General features: G+C 58.5%; 1 protein-coding gene across 1 annotated transcript in view; it reads left to right on the top strand.

Moving 5' to 3' along the window:
* Positions 1 to 13588: 13588 nt before the first annotated feature.
* LOC111145045 (cilia and flagella associated protein 46) overlaps positions 13589 to 17967 on the top strand; it is a 91240-nt gene continuing 86861 nt past the window's right edge. Inside the window, exons 1-6 of the mRNA XM_022499658.1 lie at positions 13589 to 13637; positions 14087 to 14211; positions 14393 to 14524; positions 15057 to 15121; positions 16370 to 16534; positions 17401 to 17524. Of these exons, the coding sequence (XP_022355366.1) occupies positions 13589 to 13637; positions 14087 to 14211; positions 14393 to 14524; positions 15057 to 15121; positions 16370 to 16534; positions 17401 to 17524 (660 nt within the window). The remainder of the gene's footprint in view (positions 13638 to 14086; positions 14212 to 14392; positions 14525 to 15056; positions 15122 to 16369; positions 16535 to 17400; positions 17525 to 17967) is intronic.

Raw genomic sequence — 17967 nt, 5'->3', positions numbered from 1 at the left:
GCCGGGGGATAGCACCAGCCCAGCCCAGCAGCATTGCTACAAAACCAGACAGCAACCCTGGGCGCCCATGAGTCCTGGAGGGGCGCTCGGTCCTCATGCTGGGGTCACCTGCTGGACCAGGGGGCTCCATGGCACGCGCCTCGGGGCTGGTCAGGGCCAGGACGACCAGGAGCAGCGGTGCAGCCCGTCCTCTGGGGAGGGCGCGTGGTATCCTTGGGCCGTGGTCCTGGAGGATGGGCTGCCGTGGTCCGTGTGCAAGGACGGTGGGCTCGAGGCTGACACTCCCGCGCGTTCCCAACTTTGGTGAGTGGAACTGTGGAATTTCCTATTTTACCAAGTCGTTGAGTCTCTGTCACAGCCAACTGACCTTCCCTTTGAGCAGCGGCCTGTGGTGTCTCGCACAGGAGGACACGAGCCGCAGGACAGCTGGAACACGCAGCCCGCGCCGTTTGGAGGCTCTTCCCTTCCCACCGGAGGGGCGGTCTGTACGGACACGAAGAAGGCGAGCGGGAACCGTTTGCAGCTGGACCTCTCGGAGCCCAGGAGCCAGATCCGGACGTCTGGGCACCCAAATATCTTAAAGCCACCCGAATACTCCCCACCTCGCACAGATGTCCTCGCCGGCCTCGGCACGGCCCCCACACTTGCGCAGGGTTCCCAGGTCACAGATGGAGAGACTCGGGCTTGGCGACTGAGTGAGTGGCCTGCAGCCGCCCAGGAGGCATGAGCAGTGTGGGGCCTACGCCCGCCGGGTCTGGCTCCAGAGCCCTCACCCAGGCCACCGTCCCACAGCGACTCCCGGGGCTCCCAGGCTCATGGTAGGTCGGAGTTCTGCCCTGTTTGTGGACCCAACGAAGACAGTCCGGCCTCCCGGTTGGAAGGGGCCGGGCCCCCAACGGCACTGGGCAGGAGGGACGAGGCCCAGAGAGGTCCTCCAGGCAGCACTGGTGCAGGTCCTGCTGGCTCCCTCTCCTCAGTCCCCGGGCCACAGCCATGGCACCTTCCCAAAGTGCACCCCAGGTCCTCAGACCTTGAGGAGCTTGGGCGGCAGAAGAAGGTGCTGCCTTTCCCTGCCACGCCAAGGACTCTGCGAGCTGTTACAGAGGCCGTCTGTCTGGACGCAGGGAGCGTGGCCTTCACGCGAACAGAAGCCCTCTGCACCACGGATGGAGGCCACGGACTCAGCCAGCCACGTTGTAACTGGCCACTCTGGACATGGAGGGACCAGGGAGGGGCCGTGGGCAGTAAGCCGGGTAAGAGAGAGCGGCAGACCCCTGGAGGGCCAGGCACACGACCCTGCCTTCCTGAAATAAGTCACTTTACTTCTTTTCCCCACTTTATGCCTCGGATTCCTTTATGTCACCAAATTGCACCAAGGAAATCTTAAACATCTTCACATTGTTTCTGACTTAGTGGAAGCAACGATACTTGTCCTTAGGGCGTTGGAAAATGCTCATTTCTTCCTAATCGATGCAGAGCTTTTAGTCAAGAGCAGACGCTGGATTTTATCAAATGCGTTTCAGGCACTTACGGAAATAATCATTATTTCCTGTTTAAACTTGTTACATGCTGGTTTATGGAATCGGTGTCCGAGGGTTGAGCTGCCTTTGAATTCCCAGGATGAGGCCGGCCGCCCTCTTTCCTGTGCTGTTAGATTTTGTGAGCTGACGTCTTCTTTATGGAAGGTTCTGCGTTGACATTCACGGGCAAGACGGGTTTGTACCTTTCACTTTTCTGCTACCTTGTTGTATCGATGTTGTTCTGTCTTCATAGACATAATTTGGAAGATTTCCTTCTTTTTCTGGGACTGTTTACACAACATTAATTATTAATTCTGTTTAAAGGAATTAATATCTCTGTATTATTGAGGCTCTGTATCCAAGAATACCCGAGTCCCTTGTCCTTTCTCCAGTCTCCTGGGAACAGCTTTCCTGGGGCGATTCTGTGTCCTATGTCCCGTGGTGCTGGGTCTGTGTCTGGGGCACCGGGCTCCGTGTCCTCCATGGCTACAGGCCCATGGAGAGGCCTCTGTCTTCTGGGTGCGCTCCTCCTTCACCTTTTCCTAGAAAAGCACCATAAAAACAAGGTACTCTCCCATGAGTTTTAAGTTTCCATGAGTTTTAAGCTTAAATCTCTATGCAATTCTTCCTTTATTTATTATTTTCTATATTTGTGTTTTTCCCATTTTTCTCAGCTAGCACCGGGCTCCTTGGGAGCTGGGTTTATTTGGTCCCTCTGCTCTCCTCTTTCCTATATCACCGTGTAACTTCCTTCCTTGTGCGTTCATGTTAATGTCATTCCTTTTAACACTTGAGTTGGATGGTTGATGCTCTGGTTCATAATCAGATATTCGTTCTCCCTCGGGGGACCGCTTTTGGCAGGAACACGCGTGCTTCCCTCCGCTTCTGTCTGAGACAGTCTGTGCGACGGGCTTGTTTTCCTTGGGTCTCAGAGTCGGCCGAGACACAGGTGTTTTTCTTCGGCGAGGAGAGCTGTTTGCAGTTGGGTTTTAATGTCTGATTTTGTTGTCATGATCCAACAAGGTTCCCTGCATTGTTTCAACTTTGGGGACTATTTAAGGGTTTTTTGGGAACTTCACTTGGGATCAATAACAGAACATTCTGTGGAAAACAAAAGTTTCGTTCTCTATGTCCAGCGTAAGACACAGATCTCAAACAGATGTCTCCGGCGGGGACAGAATCTTACACCTGTCCTCTTGGCCCATTTTAGGTAAGACAGAATATGGTTTCTTGTTGTGAATATTTTCCTACTTTTCTTTTTTTTTCTGATGCTTTCTAATTTGATTTTAACCTTGCCCGACAGCAGGACTCTCCCTGTCTCTCCCTCCCGCCTGGTCCCATCTGTCCGACCTCTCGGGGCCGCTGGGGTGTTGGTGGGTCTGTAGCAGCAGGTGACTCGTTTGCTTTGTGTTCCAGTTTGTCTTTTTCCATCAACAGATGAGTTTTAGGCCCGTAGCGTCGATGACTTCGGTCTTACTCTATTTGATGTACTTGTATTTATTGGTTTCATTTATGTTTTATGTTTATTCATATTTTTGTATTTTTATGTGATGCTTTCTGTCTTTATTATCTTTAACTTTTTCTTTCCCCAGATGATCTGTGACTCTGGTGCTGGGGTTCGTGTGGGTCACGGTAGAGGCCGCGCCCTCGTGGGAGGCTTCTCCCGTGGCCGGCTTCTCCCGTGGCCGGCTTCTCGGGCGGCTGCGCTGGCGTCCCAGGCGCCTCCTGCTTCCTCACCCCTGCCTTGACTTTTTCCTGGCTTTTCCCCCTCAATACATTTTTTTGCAATAATACCTTTTAAGTCTCCGGGGTGTGGTTGAGCCTTGCGGACAGGAGCCCGGGGAGTGGTCGGAGTCCATGCCCGGCACCCTCGGAGCGAGCCCAGAACTGGGGGACCCTCCCGCCCAGTCACTGGGGAAGGACGCCGGTGCCCACAGCTCTGGGACTGTGGCCGTGGGGGCTGCCTGCCCTCCAGCCCCAGGACACACGGCCCGGTTCCCGCCCTCCACAGCGCCAGTCAAGAGGGACCCATCTCTGAGCGGCTCTGTCATCCCATCCACCCCAGGCACACTGTGGGGGCTGCTCCCCAGCCCCCCAGAACTTTCTGGAGCATCTGAAATCCTCTCTCCCGGGCAAGGTTGTTGGAGCAGCAAGGCCCCTCCTTCCTGGGCCTTCACCCTGCGAGACCCTCCTGCGCAGCCAGCCTGGTTAGATGGGAATCAGTGCTACACGGACTCCCGCGCCAAGGTCCACACCCTCCCCCTTCCTGAATGAGCTCTTCTTCCCAGCAGCTTCGCCTGGCATCACTGCCCATCCCTCTGCTCGGGAGTGGCCAACAATCCGGCACAGAAGGCCCCCTGATGGCCCCTGCCCCGACCTCCAGATGCTCCGGGCCTCAGCCCCTGTGTGCCCGTGCTCCCAGGCCGGACTGTCCCGTGTGGTCCCCCTTCCCTGAGAGAGCCAGGCCACCTGGCTGTCCGGCCGGACTCCAAGGCCCAGAGCATGGAGACGTGAACACATGAATAACTATTTGGGGTCTCCTAAAACAAGCAATGGCCAGAGGACACCAAGTGAGCTGCTCTAGGCCAGGCCTGGGGGCTCCTGAGCCTGGGGTGGGGTGGCGTCCTGGCGGGCATCTGCCCAGCCAGCAGGGAGAGGTCAGACCATCTGAGCCTTGCTCAGAAACCGCACCCCTCCCCCGCCCATGCAGGGTCTGCTTCTGCCCTGGGCGCAGGGGCTCTGCTCCTCTGCCTTCATCCCTGAGTCCCGGCGCACCTGCCTGAGGCCCAGTGCACAGCAAGGGTGCCCAAATGTGGGCTCCAAACTGCTCAAGCGTCCGGGGCTCTGCTTTCCCCCAGAGGTCCCGAGTCTGGGCCTGTGAGCATGAGGGTCCCATCCTGCCTGGGCCTCCCAGAAGTTTCTTCCTGGACTTTTCTGCCTAAAGCGCTGGCTGTGACCCAGAGCCCCCTTTCCCTGAGGCACCGGGCATGTGCTGAGCCCCCGGTGCGGACACGCGCCAGCAGATCTCGCTGTTTGTGGACGTTTAAGGTGGGCTGCCCTGCCCCCTCCGCCAGGCCCTGCTGAGGACAGTGAGAGAGAGCTCCCGTTCAAGCAGGTTCTCCTTGCCTTGTGCTTGCACACGACGGAAACCCTTCTGGGAACCCTAGCCCTGACCCCGGCCTCTTTCTCACCCTCAGACCGGGGCCTAAGGGAAAACCCATCCCCCCGGGGCACCACTGCCAGTGTCTTTGGAAGGCAAGGCCTGGGGTCCCAGTGGTTGGGGGAGGGACTGAGTCCCTCCCACAGGGGTGGGTCAGGCGAGAGACCTTCCTGTAGGTTCTGTACAAACAAGACAACACACCCAAAATGGAATCGCTCACCTCGAGCCGCAGGTCACCAACCCGAACCCAGAACTGGATCCTTAGAGCAGCGAGGCGGGAGCGGCCCGGTCAGCCCTGGGTGGGTCACCTGTCCCACAGGCCCCTGCGTCCGTCCCCTAAAGAAAAGTTGCCGTGCCGTGACCCTCCGGCGTTTTGCTGCTGTGACGTCCTCGTCCCGCCCGCTCCTGCCTGTAATTCCACGTGCAGACCTCCGGGGGCCTCCTATCTGCTGGGTGGGACGCCCGATTTTTTTCTCTCTCTCTTTCCTTTAAGATTTTATTTCTGTATCTGACAGAGAGACAGAGCACAGCAGGGGCTGCCATGGAGGGAGAGGGAGAGGCAGACCCCCCGCTGAGCAGGGAACCCAACTCGGGACTCGATTCCGGGACCCTGGGATCATGACCTGAGCCGACGGCAGACGCTTCACCGACTGAGAACCCCAGGCGCCCTCCGATTCTTGAATTACTGAACAAAGCCAATAAGAGCCTTAAAATTTACTTGTTGAGTTTCATTTTTTAGCAGTTCCAGGAGAAGCTGCTGTTTTGGAGCTTGCGTGGGTCCCTGTGCTCAGCTCCCGGGGCGTCTGGGGTGGGAGGGAGGTGTGCGGGGCGACCCGCATCAGGGAGATGCAGAGGTGTAGTCTGCCTCCGTCCTGCCGCCAGAAACAACGGGGGCGTCCCCATTTGGGGTGCAGGGGAGCACGAGGGGCTGGGGGTCGCCGAGCTGGGTGGCGTGGGTGCCTGCTGGAGGCTCGGCAGCTCTGGGCTCACGGGCGGACCACGCACATGGCTGAAAACTGGAAGAAGTGCCAGTTCCTGGGAACCGCTGTGCAGACAAACTCAAGAGGAGCCACGGAGTGTTGGGAACGTGGCCCAGGCTTCCCGGCGGCGGCCCCGGGGCTCCTTTAGCCACACGGATTCCGTGTGCCACGTCACTACCCACAAGAAGGGGATGGCAAACCCCGCCAGAGATCCAGGGTGGCTGGAACGGTCCCGCACTGCTGGCGGAAATGGAAACGGCGCAGCCTGTGGGAAGCAGCCGGCAGTGTGGACGGAGCCTGTACCCGTCCCGCGCGTCAGCATCTGCCCCAGAGAAGCAAAGGCAAAGTTCCTGCAAACACACGGGACTGGCGGGAGCCGTGTTCATCGCAGCCCCCAGCAGGAGCACGGGTGCACGAGGCGGGGAGTACAGCTCCCGCTGGGGCGGCACGGCCGTGGACTGCTCGAGTCCGGTGCTACACAGATGTCTACACGGTGACATCACTGTGATCTCCTCACGGACATGTCCCCACTCTAGCTCGCTTCGTGGTCAGGACACAGCAGATGACACGCGTCACGGGTACAAACACACGTGTGTGCGCACGTGTTTGTTAAGGGTAAGTCTGCCAGTGAGCGCGGTGATTCCCGCCGGTCCTGGGATGGAGCCCTGCCTCGGGCTCCCTGCTCGGCGGGGAGTCTGCTTCTCCCCCTTCATGCTCTCTCTCTCTCATTCTCTCCCAAATAAATAAATAAAATCTTTAAAAAAAAAAAAGAGTGACATGCGATTTTCTGCTGCGCGGAGGTCTGAGCCCCTTACCCCAGCCGTTCGGGGTAGCTACGCTACACAGCGTATTTGAGAACAAGCTTCACGCTCGGCCATGTGCACAGTGTGGAGAGCACCGTGCTCAGTGAGAAGAGCCGGATGCCAGAGAACATTCGGTCAGGTCTCACGCGGAGCGGGATGCCAGGCCAGCCGTGGTGAGGGAAGTGGGGGCGGATGCGGTCCAGGGACGGGGGCAGTGGCTGGGACGGTAGGGGCCTCCATGGGGGGACCGAATGACCCGCAAATGCATTTGTCAGAACTCTGAAAATGGGACGTTTAAGGCCAGTGTGTGTCACTGTAGGTGGATGGTGGCACAATAAAGAGGGGACAGAGGGCTTGAGACCTTACTGTCAGTCAAGGTTGGATGCAAGACCAAATGCCCTAATGAGACGGGGATGCGCACTTTACAGTGACCAAGGGGGCAACTCACAGTGAAGACAGGACGGCCGTAAACACCTCTGCGCCCAACTGTACAGAATCGAGTTCACGGAGCCGGGGGCCTGGACGGGAACCTGCCCACGGACAAACGAAAGCAAAGCCGTGGCCCACTCAGCTGATGGCCGGCACAGCCTCGCAAACGTCCACGGACGCTGGGAGCCGAGTGCGCGTCTGGGCCCGGAGGAACCTCAGGGAGCCCCCAGAGCACACGTGGCCAGGCTCCCAGCGCCACAGGAAGCAAGAACACCAGCAGAACACAAACACCCCCATCTGAACACCCGACTTCTTCAGGAAACTGTTGCGCCAGAGAAGAAATGAGAGCTCTCGTTACAGAACATCCAGCAAATGACACGGGAAACCGTCCAGAAAAACAGCCGGAACTCGGAAGTCAGCAAGGTGTCGGCACCGTGACGGTTGACGTCTGCCACACAGACGGCACAGCTCCGGCCCGGACCCTCCGGACGGTGTTCCGACCTGGGGACACGGAGGTCCCCCTGTGGTCTCTGCCCTGATGCCAGGGCCCGGGAGCGCCCCCGTCTCATCCCACCCACATCCCACCCCCGCCCGCGGGGGCTTCTCCCCAGACCCAACCCACTGCCGTGCTGCCCGTCTCCTCGCTAATGAGGTAGAGGGCACGGGGCCTCGTACTCCCTCTGTATTTGTGTAAGAAAACATGTTTCAACAATTTGAGAATTAAACCAGTTTTTGAAAAGCGATTTTGTTTTTAGGTAATCTCTCCACTGAATGTGGGGCTCGAGCCCACGATCCTGAGATCAAGGGCCGCGCGCCGCAGCCACGGAGGCAGTCAGCCACCCGAGAATCAAGCTTTCGCACTACGTAACCGAAATGATGGGGCCCGCGGCGCTCGGGCAAAGTGCCACACGCCTGCTTATTACATTAACTAACAAGAAAAGGGGAAAGTGATGTCGGCAAGCATCTGACTCACGAAGAACTCGAACACACGGCTGAGTTCAGTAACAGAAGGGGAGGGTAAGAATGAAAGAAAAAATAGTGAAAAACAAATTCTAGGATCAATAAATAAACCCGAAAGCTCATTCTTTTTGTTTTTTTAAAGGAAAATAATAAAGTAGAACCCGGCTAGCCTGGCCAAGAAGATAAGAAAGACACAAAAGAAAGGAACAGTCGGAAAAGCGCCCGAGACACAGAAGGGCTGAGAGACAAGCACATGTTCACGTCTGTGCGTTCTCAGGTCTGGGGGACACGGACGCTGTTTCAGAAACACACCCACGGGGCTGGGAGGAACCAGTGACTGTCCCACAGGCACGTGCACACCCGCGCACTCCCGCACACACCCACGCACGCGCGCACCCCCGCACACACCCACGCGCGCACCCGCGCACTCCTGCACACACCCACCACCACGCGCACACCCCCGCACACACCCACGCACGCGCGCACCCCTGCACACACCCACACACGCGCACACCCGCGCACTCCCGCACACACCCACCGCCAAGCGCGCACCCGCGCACTCCCGCACACACCCACCGCCACGCGCACACCTGCGCACTCCCACACACACCCACGCACGCGCACACCCGCGCACGCACAGACTCTCCTGCTCAGAACAAAGAGAACGTGCCAGTTTCCCAGGGGCCAGCGAGCTCGAAGGGACAGCTGCCGTGTCGCAGAAGCAGCCGCGCGCGCAGAGGGACGGGTCCGACGTCTGAACCGGCCCGAGAACCGCTTCCTGCGGCACCGCGAGGCAAGGATTCTGAGGAACTGGTTAGCGGCACCAGACCCTTCCCCCGGGCCCCAGGAGGCAGCAGCCCAGCACCCCCAGCTCGCGGACGGCTGGCCCTGGGCTGAGAACGGACACCCCTGCCGTGGGAGCCGCCGTTAGAGCAGCCCGAGCCGATGCGGGCCGCGGGCCCCCGTGTGGAAGAGGGTGACCAAGGTGCTGATTTGAGGGCCGCGCAGGTGCATGTCAGGGACCTTCTGCTGCAGGTGCCGTTGGGAGGCCAGCCTGGGAGGCCCGAGGACAGGCCAAGGTAGGGCCGCCCACGCCGAAGCCTTCCTGTGAGCGTGCTGTGTCCCTGCATGGGCAATGCCGTGCCCTCGGCGGGGTGCGTCGGGGCCGCCGTGGCCTGTCCTCGAGGCGTCCGGGGTCAGAGCACCGGCGAGGAGGAGCACCGGCCAGGGAAACGCACAGCACCCCACGAGTTCCACACTCAGTGCGCAGGCGAAAAAAGGAAAAGAGCAGGTTGGGCCGGACCCGAACTGTCTTCACTAATGAAACGCCATCTAGCAAAGAGAGAGCTCCGCGTCCCTGTCTTCAGGTTTAAGGCTACTGTGTGACTAGAAGAGTGAGTTTTAACATTTAATGCTCTAGGATTTGGAAAATCTCTTACCATGTAACGTTGGGAGATACTTCCTTGGGGGGAATAAGTGTAACCACCGTGCACACGGTGCCACGCGTCCCTCTGAGTAAACCCACGTTCGAGGGCGCTCTGGGAGCACACAGCAGCCGACCGACTGGGCCTGAGCCTTCCACCCCCCAGGCGGTGTGCGACTCCAGAGCCCGAGCGGAACGGAGTTGTGGGTTTCAGAATCATGTCTGGGCAGAAGCTATTTTATCAGATATACAAACACACACACATGTGCCACACACTACCGTGTACGTGCATGGGTACACGTGTGTATGTTCTTCGTCATGCTTTGAATTTTAAATCTTATCTAAGAAAATGTACGCCCGGCACCGGCCAGATATCCGACCCGGGGTCTGCCTGCATCTTAATCTTGAAAATGCAAAATGAAACCCTGGTGAGGACATCAGCTGGGAGTGTCCCAGGGAAAAAGGAGCAGCTTAGTTTTAACAAGAGAAATGTCTGTTTCTTTTTCATGTAAGGCCATCCAGGACTGAGCAGCTGCCCCACAGCTGGGAGACCCAGGCTTCTTCGTCCACGTGTGGAGGTCATCACCTCACGGCACAAAACAGCTGCTCAAGCTCCAGCCTTCATGGCCACGTTTCCACCAGCAAGAAAGAGGAGGACCCACCAAGGGGTTGCTCTCCCTGTGAGAATCCTCCCCTAAAATTGCTTTAAAGTGACCAGAACTTGGTCACTTGACCACACTGGCTACAAGAGAGGTGGGAAGTGAGGTAGCCTTCTGCTTGCCAAAAATCGGAGCCTATTCCTGGGGCAGAAGAAGTGGGGGAGAAGGCGTAAAGAGAGACAAACAGAACATGGAGCAGCATGGACTCCCACACGGTCTGGGAGGCGAGGCAACAGGGAACGCTAACACTTGAACAGCGCTCAACATTCTCTTCTTCCGTCTGCCCTCCCGGGCTCATCCAGCAGCACCCCGACTCCTCCAGGTGCCAGCGGCTCACAGCTACCCCGTCCTGGTGCCCCAGGCCGGTGCTCCTCCCCACACAGCCAGGTCTCAGCTCGGTCCCACTGGCCCTGGGACCAGACGCCTCCACGACCACCCGTGGTATTCTGCCGGCTCTCCGCTGTGAACGGCAACTGCAGGGAGTTTGGGAGGGAGTACAACCATGTGCCTGGTGCTCCAGGAAAGATGAGGGCCCTGCCTGCCCCCTCTTCCCTCTGAGCCGCACCCTGGTCTCCCCGGCCTTTGGTTCCCTCTGCCTGGCCCAGAACCGGGTGGACACGGACTCGCAGAGAGGGCTCCTGCAGGCCCGGTGCCGCTGCCCTCCCTTGTTCACGTGCCTGCACGTTGCTGGTCGGTGCCCCGGCTCGGTCCTCCTGCCCGCAGGGAGGCAGCCCATCGTGCGCCCACACCACACCGGGCTCCCTGCTGGCTACGTGCGCTGTTTCCACTTCAGGGCTAACAGGAACCGAGCTGCTGTGGACATCCTGGTGCACAGCTCTCTGCGGACACGTCATCCGACTTGGGTAAACCCCTAAAAGTACATTGTGGGGCTTTAGGGTAGCAGCTTGTCTAACTTTATTAAAAACCTTCTGTTTCTCAGCGACTGTACCATGTTTCACTCCCACTGGCCATGGGAGAGGGTCCCCGTGGGTGTATGTCACCGATACTCATCATGGTCAGTCTCTTCCGTTTCAGCAGTCCACGTGGGTCCACAGCAGACCCTCGTGCGAGTTAGATCTGTATTTCCCGATGACTCAGGGTGCCGAGTGCCTTTCCATGTGGCTCACTCAGTGATCTCAGCTCTTCCACTGTCCAGTGCCTGTCCGCATCTTCTGCCCAGTTTTTGGTGTGTTGTCTTTCCTTACAGATTTATTGGCTTTTAAAACTATGCCCCGGGTGCAGTTTGCACGTCAGATTTATTTGTCGCGATTATTTTCTCCCAATCTGTTCATTTTCTTTACAGTCTTTCGAAGAGCCGGGGTTTTATTTTTGATGAGGACAGCTCTGTTCTTTTCCTCGATGGCTTCACTCTTTGTGCCCTAGCTAGGACGCTTCCGTCTGCTCCAAGATGGTGCGCTATTTCCTTTCTGTCCCACACACACAGCCTGTGACCTGGCTCTGATGAGGGCTGCGTGGAGGAGCGGGGCGCTGTGTGTCCCGTTGCCCACCCACCTCCAAGATGTCCTGGCATCATGGTGAGAAAAGACCGTCCTTTTCCCTGCATCATCATGTCGGCCAGATCAGCGGACTCTGGACACGGGATCTGGTTCTAAACTCTGTTCTGCTCCGCTGGTCTACACTGTCTTCTGTACTGTGACGGCCTTACTGTCACTCTTGAAATGATGGAGTGTGAGTCCTCCAATGCTGCTGTCCCCCTCACGGTCATCTTGGCCACTCCAGGCCCTTTGTCTTCCCATGGATATGTTAGGGTCAGCTGTTGGTTTCCTGAAAAAGGTCTGCTGGGCTTGTGGCTGGGGTTGCACCTCCACGGGAAGGACCGCTCGCAAACCCGAGTCTTCCCGCCGTCGATGTCGCCCTCTCCCCACTTCTCTCAACCAGGCTTTGCAGCTGTAGTGCCAGGAGAGTCACCTCTTTTGTTAAATTCGTTCCACACTGGTTTGTTTTTGATGCTTTTCTCAATGCGGGGGGCTCTGTGCTCTTCTGTTTGTTGCCGGCATTACGGGTCCCATCAACACCCACGTGCTGGTGCTGGGCCCTTCCTGGCTGACTTCACTTTCTCAGCCGCTGCTGGGTCTGGAGATGCCGCAGGACTCTCTACCTCGCCGTCCCATTAACCAATAAAACCATCAACCTGGAAATGTTGGGTCGGTGGCTCCGGGAGTGCAGGAGGAACAATAGAAATGACCGTGGGGCCGCCGTCTTCCAGCCCCCCCCTTTCCTTCACCCTTGACTCTCCCGCCAAAAGGATGTATGCCCAGATCACGTCTCCATAGGTAACCCGATACCTATGCAGGAAACAGATAAAAGACCCCCACCAACTCCCTCCTAGTGTGACTTCCCTGACTCCCCTTTCCAGAGTCCCGGAACCTCGCCTGAGGGTGCCCACCTCCTCCCCGCGCGACTTTCCTGGCTCCCCGTCTCCTGAGCCCTGAAACTTCGCTGGAGACGCCTTTAATAAATCTTCCCTTGTGCCCACCTCGCCTGGTGTCGTGTTTATCCCGCCTATGAAACCTTACAGGAAAGGGTACGACTATCTTATCCTTTAGAAACAACCCTCCCCAGAAGACCAAGTCCCTGCCTCACCGCTTTCCATCAGAAGCCAAGTTTCACGAAAAGGTGTGCGCTCCTCTTTGTCTCCACTGCGGACCGCCCTCCCTTACCCCCCCCCCCCCTGCCCCCCCCCCCCCCCCCCGCTTCAGAAAATGGCTATTCTTGGTCGCTCAAGGCCTCCCCGTTGTTAATCCCAACCGCTGCTTTTCAGGGCTCATCTCACTGACCTCTCGGCCACATCTGATGCAGCGGCCCCTCCCCCAACACCCCTCCCTTGGCTCCCTGGGGGCCTGCCTGGCTCTCCCTCCACCTCTCTGCCCCCAACCCAGCTCTTCCCGCTGCTCCTGGCCGAGGGGTCTCCAAGGCTGGGGGGTCTCCAGCCCGGCTCCCCCCGGGGGGTTGTCCACAGCCGGACGCGCAGAGGCGCGCAGACCACCTCCTGCCCAGCGCAGGCGAGTCCTCCGCCTCCCAGACGCCCAGACGGAGCGGCCGCCCCGGCTCGGGAGCCGCAGCTGGGCTCAGCCGGCCAGCGCGGGCGCGACCCTCTCAGGATCCGCCCCAGAACCGCATCCACGGTCGCGGCCGCTGCGCCCGCGGCGTCTCCAGGTCGCCCAGCCTCAGCCCAGGCGGGCCGAGCAACGGTGCGCAGGATCCCGGGTCTGCAGAACGCACGAGGACGCACGGAACGGCCCCGGGCAGGAGTCTGGGCAGGAACAGTCGGGCCAGACCCAGGGGCGTCCCCGACCTGGGGGCTGCTCGGGCGGGGGCGCGGGGCGGCTGCAGCATTTTCCCGGGAGGGTGCGGGGAGCGGCGCGAGGCGGGGCGCCCGGGCCAGCGTGGAGCCCCGACGCGAGCGCGCCCTGCCCTGGCTCCGCTCCCCGGGCCGCGGGGCCGCGCGCCCGCCCCCACGTCGCTGGCGGGAACCCACGGGAGTGAGCGCTCAGGGCGGGGCCCGGGCGGCAGTTCGCCTCCGACTAGTGTGGCCCCGTCGCCGACCCGTAGCGCCGGCCGCGTCCCCTCGGTCGCTAGGCAACCACCCGCCGCCGGCGGCCGGAGAAAGCCGTCGGCGCTCGGTGCGGCGCCATGGACCTGGTCATCACGCAGGAGCTGGCCCGCGCCCAGAGCCAGCAGGGTGGGCGCGGGTCCCGTCCCCGGCCCGAGGGACCCGGAAGCCCCCAGGACCCTGCCCCCGGGGAGGCGACACACCCGTCCCAGCGGACCGCAGACCCGGGGCGGCCGGGTCCCGCCTGGGGGTTCCCACTGGAGGAGGTCCGGCCCGCGCCCCCACCCCCGCCGCAGGACCCCCGCGGCCCGCGTCGTCGTCCTCCACGGGGGCTCGGGATGCCTGCCCCCTGCTGCGGACGCTCGGGCCTGGTGGAGACTGGGCGGGGGGGAGGGGCGCGGCCGCGGGGGGTGGAGGCCGGACCGCGGGGGGCGGAGCCGGGTCCGCGCGGGTGGGGTTGGGGGGCGGAGGCCGGGCGCGGGACCGCTGGGGGGTAGAGGCCGGACAGCAGGCCCCTCGCACACTGGTCCCCGCGCGCTGTGATGCCACGTGTGCTCTCTCCTCCGCGGTCCGGGTAGATGAGGCCGCCCTGAAGAGGGCTTACGAGCTGATTAAGTCGGCCAACCTCGGGAGGTCAGAGTTTGACCCCATGGAAAGCTTCAGCCCCGATCTGTTTGTTTTGTGCGCAGAACAAGCCCTGAAGGTACTGAGTGCAGAGGGGGGGGCGGTGTCCTAGGAGGGTCACTGTTTCTGGGAGCAGGAGGCGGAGCCGCAGAGAGCTGGGGCGATGCAGTCCTCTGGTCTGTCTTCAGAGCTGCTGCCTGCCAGGCTCTCTGCAGACACCCCTTCTGGGGTGTTCATGGCAGGACTGCGGCGTCTTGCAGATGGGGCACCCCGCGGTGAGCGATGACTGCCTCCGGATGTACTTCAAGGTGAAGGGGCCCGTCACCCAGTTCCTGGGCCGAGCGCACCTGTGCCGGGCCCAGCTCTGTGCCCCCAAGTCCACCGAAAACCTGGTGAGAGACGCCCCAGAGGGCAGGGCTCCATTTGAGGGTGACGCTTTTTGGGGCACAGCCAGCCCCCCACTGCACCCCCCACGCTAGGTCCCCGTTCCTAAACAAATGCTAAGGGCTTGTGCCGCTCCGGGTTTTCCCTGAGGCTGCCTTGATTCTCCTCAAAATGTTACGTCTTGTGTCAAAAGACTTACAGTCTCACCCGATATTGCAGTCGGGTCAGGCAAACCCTCAAGAACTCCAGGGGAAGGTCTGCGAGCGATTCCTTGTCAGTGGTGGGAAACGGGCCTGTTCCCAAAGTCCCTGTCTGACCTTGGGCACCTGTATGCTCGTGCTCTGGTCGTGCCCAGGACAGCTGCCCTGGACCTGGGTCGGGTGCCCGTGCGGACTCACGAGGTGCCCTGGCTCCGGCTGCTCACACGCAGGCTCCCAGGCCAGTCCGTAGGCGGCTTAATGTCCACGGACGTGGCCACAACGAATGACTGATGTTTCAGTGGCAAATTCAATATAATGATGCACTTTTATGTTGTTTTAGGAGGAATTTGAAAATTGTGTGACTCAGTATATGAAGGCAATAAACTTTGCAAAAGGGGAACCCAGGTAGGCATAATAGAATCGGCCGTTTCTAACTGGGATTGGGTAAAAGGTCCAGGACCAGGATTTACCACATGCTTCTGCCTGTTGAGACTGTGGGGGTTGTCCTTGCGGTGCCCTCACTGAATGCTCTGTCGCTAACATGTAGGTCTGGGCCAAGCACACGAGTCCCTTGGCCTCACCCTTTTGTCTGTCCTGTGGTTCCTGTGATCACATGGTTTTTGTCTGTGGGAACTTCTCCCTTGGCTGGTCTCCATGGCCCCCTTACTCTCTGGGCCTCTGTGGGTTCAGCATCAGGGTCCCTCCCTCCCCGGCCCCCGCTCGCCCACATCCCCTCTGGCAGACGGGCTGAGGCCTCACGTGCACAGCGATTCAGCTGCAAGTTCCGCACACTTTCCTACTGAAGGTTTCCTTCATCAAAAAGAAATGTTCTTGAAACCATTACGTTTGCACGCAAAGTGGTAGTAACTCGACCTATTTGAGTAGGATGCACCACTTACGGGAGGAGCAGGTGTGAATCCCGACTCGCTCCCTGGGTCTCCCGATCAGTGCTCTGACAGTCTCCTCCCCAGGCCCCTGGGGCCTTACAAGGCAGAGCTGGCCTCTCAGAGGGGTGGGAGCAAGAAAGGCCGATTGGCCCCTGTGGGACCCTCACTCAGATTCCTCCAGGCTCTGTCCAGCCTTCAGGAAAAAGCACACCATCTGAGGGGTGTCCCTGCTCCCATCCTCACCCCTCCTCCTGCCCCACTTTGCACTTCATGCTCAGGCATGGGGACTTTGTTCCCCAAAGTTTCTGCTCTTCTTCTTCTTCTTCTTCTTCTTCTTCTTCTTTTTAACCTGCCAGACCCTTTCCCTGCGCTGCTGTCTGGTTTCAGCAGGATGTTCCTTCCTCCAGGAAGCCTTCCTTGATTTCCTCTGCACTTGCCTGTTCTTGTCTATCTCTTGGGAACCAAAGGAGACCTTGCTGGCTGGTGCGTTTTCACAGGGAGCTGATCACTTTTGGAATGATCGAATGGGTGAAGGGATCTCTAGTCCGGCCTCAGGACTCACGTGGCCAGGTCATCGTGGCTGGACTTGACCTGTAGCCTCCACGCCCTTCTGCATAGGCCATGTGGGTGTGATTGGCCCAGAGTGGCTCAGATCGTGCTCTTGCCATCTGCTGGAGACAGAGGACTCAGGGACTCAAAACTGGCTCGGGATGGGCGCCTGGCGGGCTGGGGATCTGCTCTCAGATGACCTTTGTGCACCCTGCAGGTACTACTTCCTGGTGTATAACGCATCAGTCCTCTACTGGCAAATGGTGAGGCCGTTTCTCAAGCCGGGCTATCACCACCATCTGCTCTCCAGCCTCTCCCAGATCGTCAGTGTGTTAAACCAGACTGAGGAGGAGGACACGGAGTGGCGAGCAGAGCTGATGCTGTGAGTCGAACGCCCAGCCATGGGTCCCTAACCAATGCACACGCAGCCTCTGACCTCCTGCCCCTCCGGCTCGCTCCTGGCAGGAGGGTCACGTCGCAGCGCAGGGCGGATATCACTGCTCTAATCTGTAGCTACAATTACGTTTTGTGTGTGTCTTGTCTGATGAGGTCTGCAGACGAAATCACAGCGTCCTGATCATGGGGGCTTATAACAAGACGAGTGCTTGGACTCAGAACACAGGAAATGTGAGCTTGGGTCATAATCCTGGCTTGTGGTTTTAACTTGGTTCAATGAATTGTTAATGGGGTAGACATTTTAGCAACGTAAAACTCGGCCAGGATGGCCCTGTTTAGGGAGGTGTGTGCCTAGTGCCTCACCGGAGAGACAGCCCCGAGAAGCCACGGTGAGTCATGTCAGCGTGTGATCCTTGCGCTGAGGGGACCAGGGGGCGAGCAGCCAGACTTTTCCTATCTTTGGGGAGCACGACATGCAGGCCAGAGACTGGGGGAGCGTCTGCAAGGGGGACCCAGAGGACGTGCCCTGAACTTGGAATCCAGAATCTATAGGCTTTCCTTTACCTGCTTTATGGCTGTGTAGGGAGCTTTTAGCAGAAAATAAGTATAAATACAATCTTTCTGAAAAATGCTATTTTAAACGTTCGAGGTAGTTATGGTGCAGACATTTCCTGTCCCTGCTGACAAGGGTAGCGCAGCTCGCGGACGCTGGCGCGGTGAGGAGCCGGCTGAGCCGCGTGTCTTTCTGAAGTTTGCGCGACGTAACAAACGCATAATCACCTGGTTACTAGACATCTGCGGTGGGAAACGATTTTATCCGGTTTTAATATCTAGTTGGTTTGTATTCCCCAGGGAGCTCCTGGACTGTTATCTCCAAGCCGGAAAAAAGGAAGAGGCCGCGAAGCTTTGTGCCACCGCGGCACCGTTCATAAAGGCTAACGTGCCGCACAAACACCGACACATCTATTCCGTCATGGTGAGTTGGCATGTGGGAGGTGCGGGCAGAAGTGACGTTCTTAAACGTCATCTTTGGGGAATGTGTGTAACAACGGCTGGGTCCGTCCACCGAGAGAAAAGCACACGTGCGTCGTGCATCCATTGACAAAAAAACAAAATCTTTGCCTTTATTGTGATCTTTGAATATTTCACTCGTAACAGCATTAGATTGAGAACAGGCTAGCAGAAGATTTGTTAAGATTAAGGAATCATAAACCCCAGAACGTGTACGGGGACCGTCATCCTCTGCTAACTTGGTGTACGGGAAACCAACTTAGGTTCTCCATGAAAACTAAATGTAAAATAAAATTAACGAAGAGGTACTTGTTTGTTATAAGTATTATTTTAAAAGAGAAATAATTGTAAAATAGTAACTAATATCTGGATTTCTACCTAATTATTTGTTTATATCAATGGATAACT

This window comes from Enhydra lutris, unplaced genomic scaffold (genome assembly GCF_002288905.1).
Source record: "Enhydra lutris kenyoni isolate GAN:26980312 unplaced genomic scaffold, ASM228890v2 scaffoldscaffold12, whole genome shotgun sequence".
NCBI lineage: Eukaryota > Metazoa > Chordata > Mammalia > Carnivora > Mustelidae > Enhydra > Enhydra lutris.
This window is presented reverse-complemented; position numbering and strand designations above follow the sequence as displayed.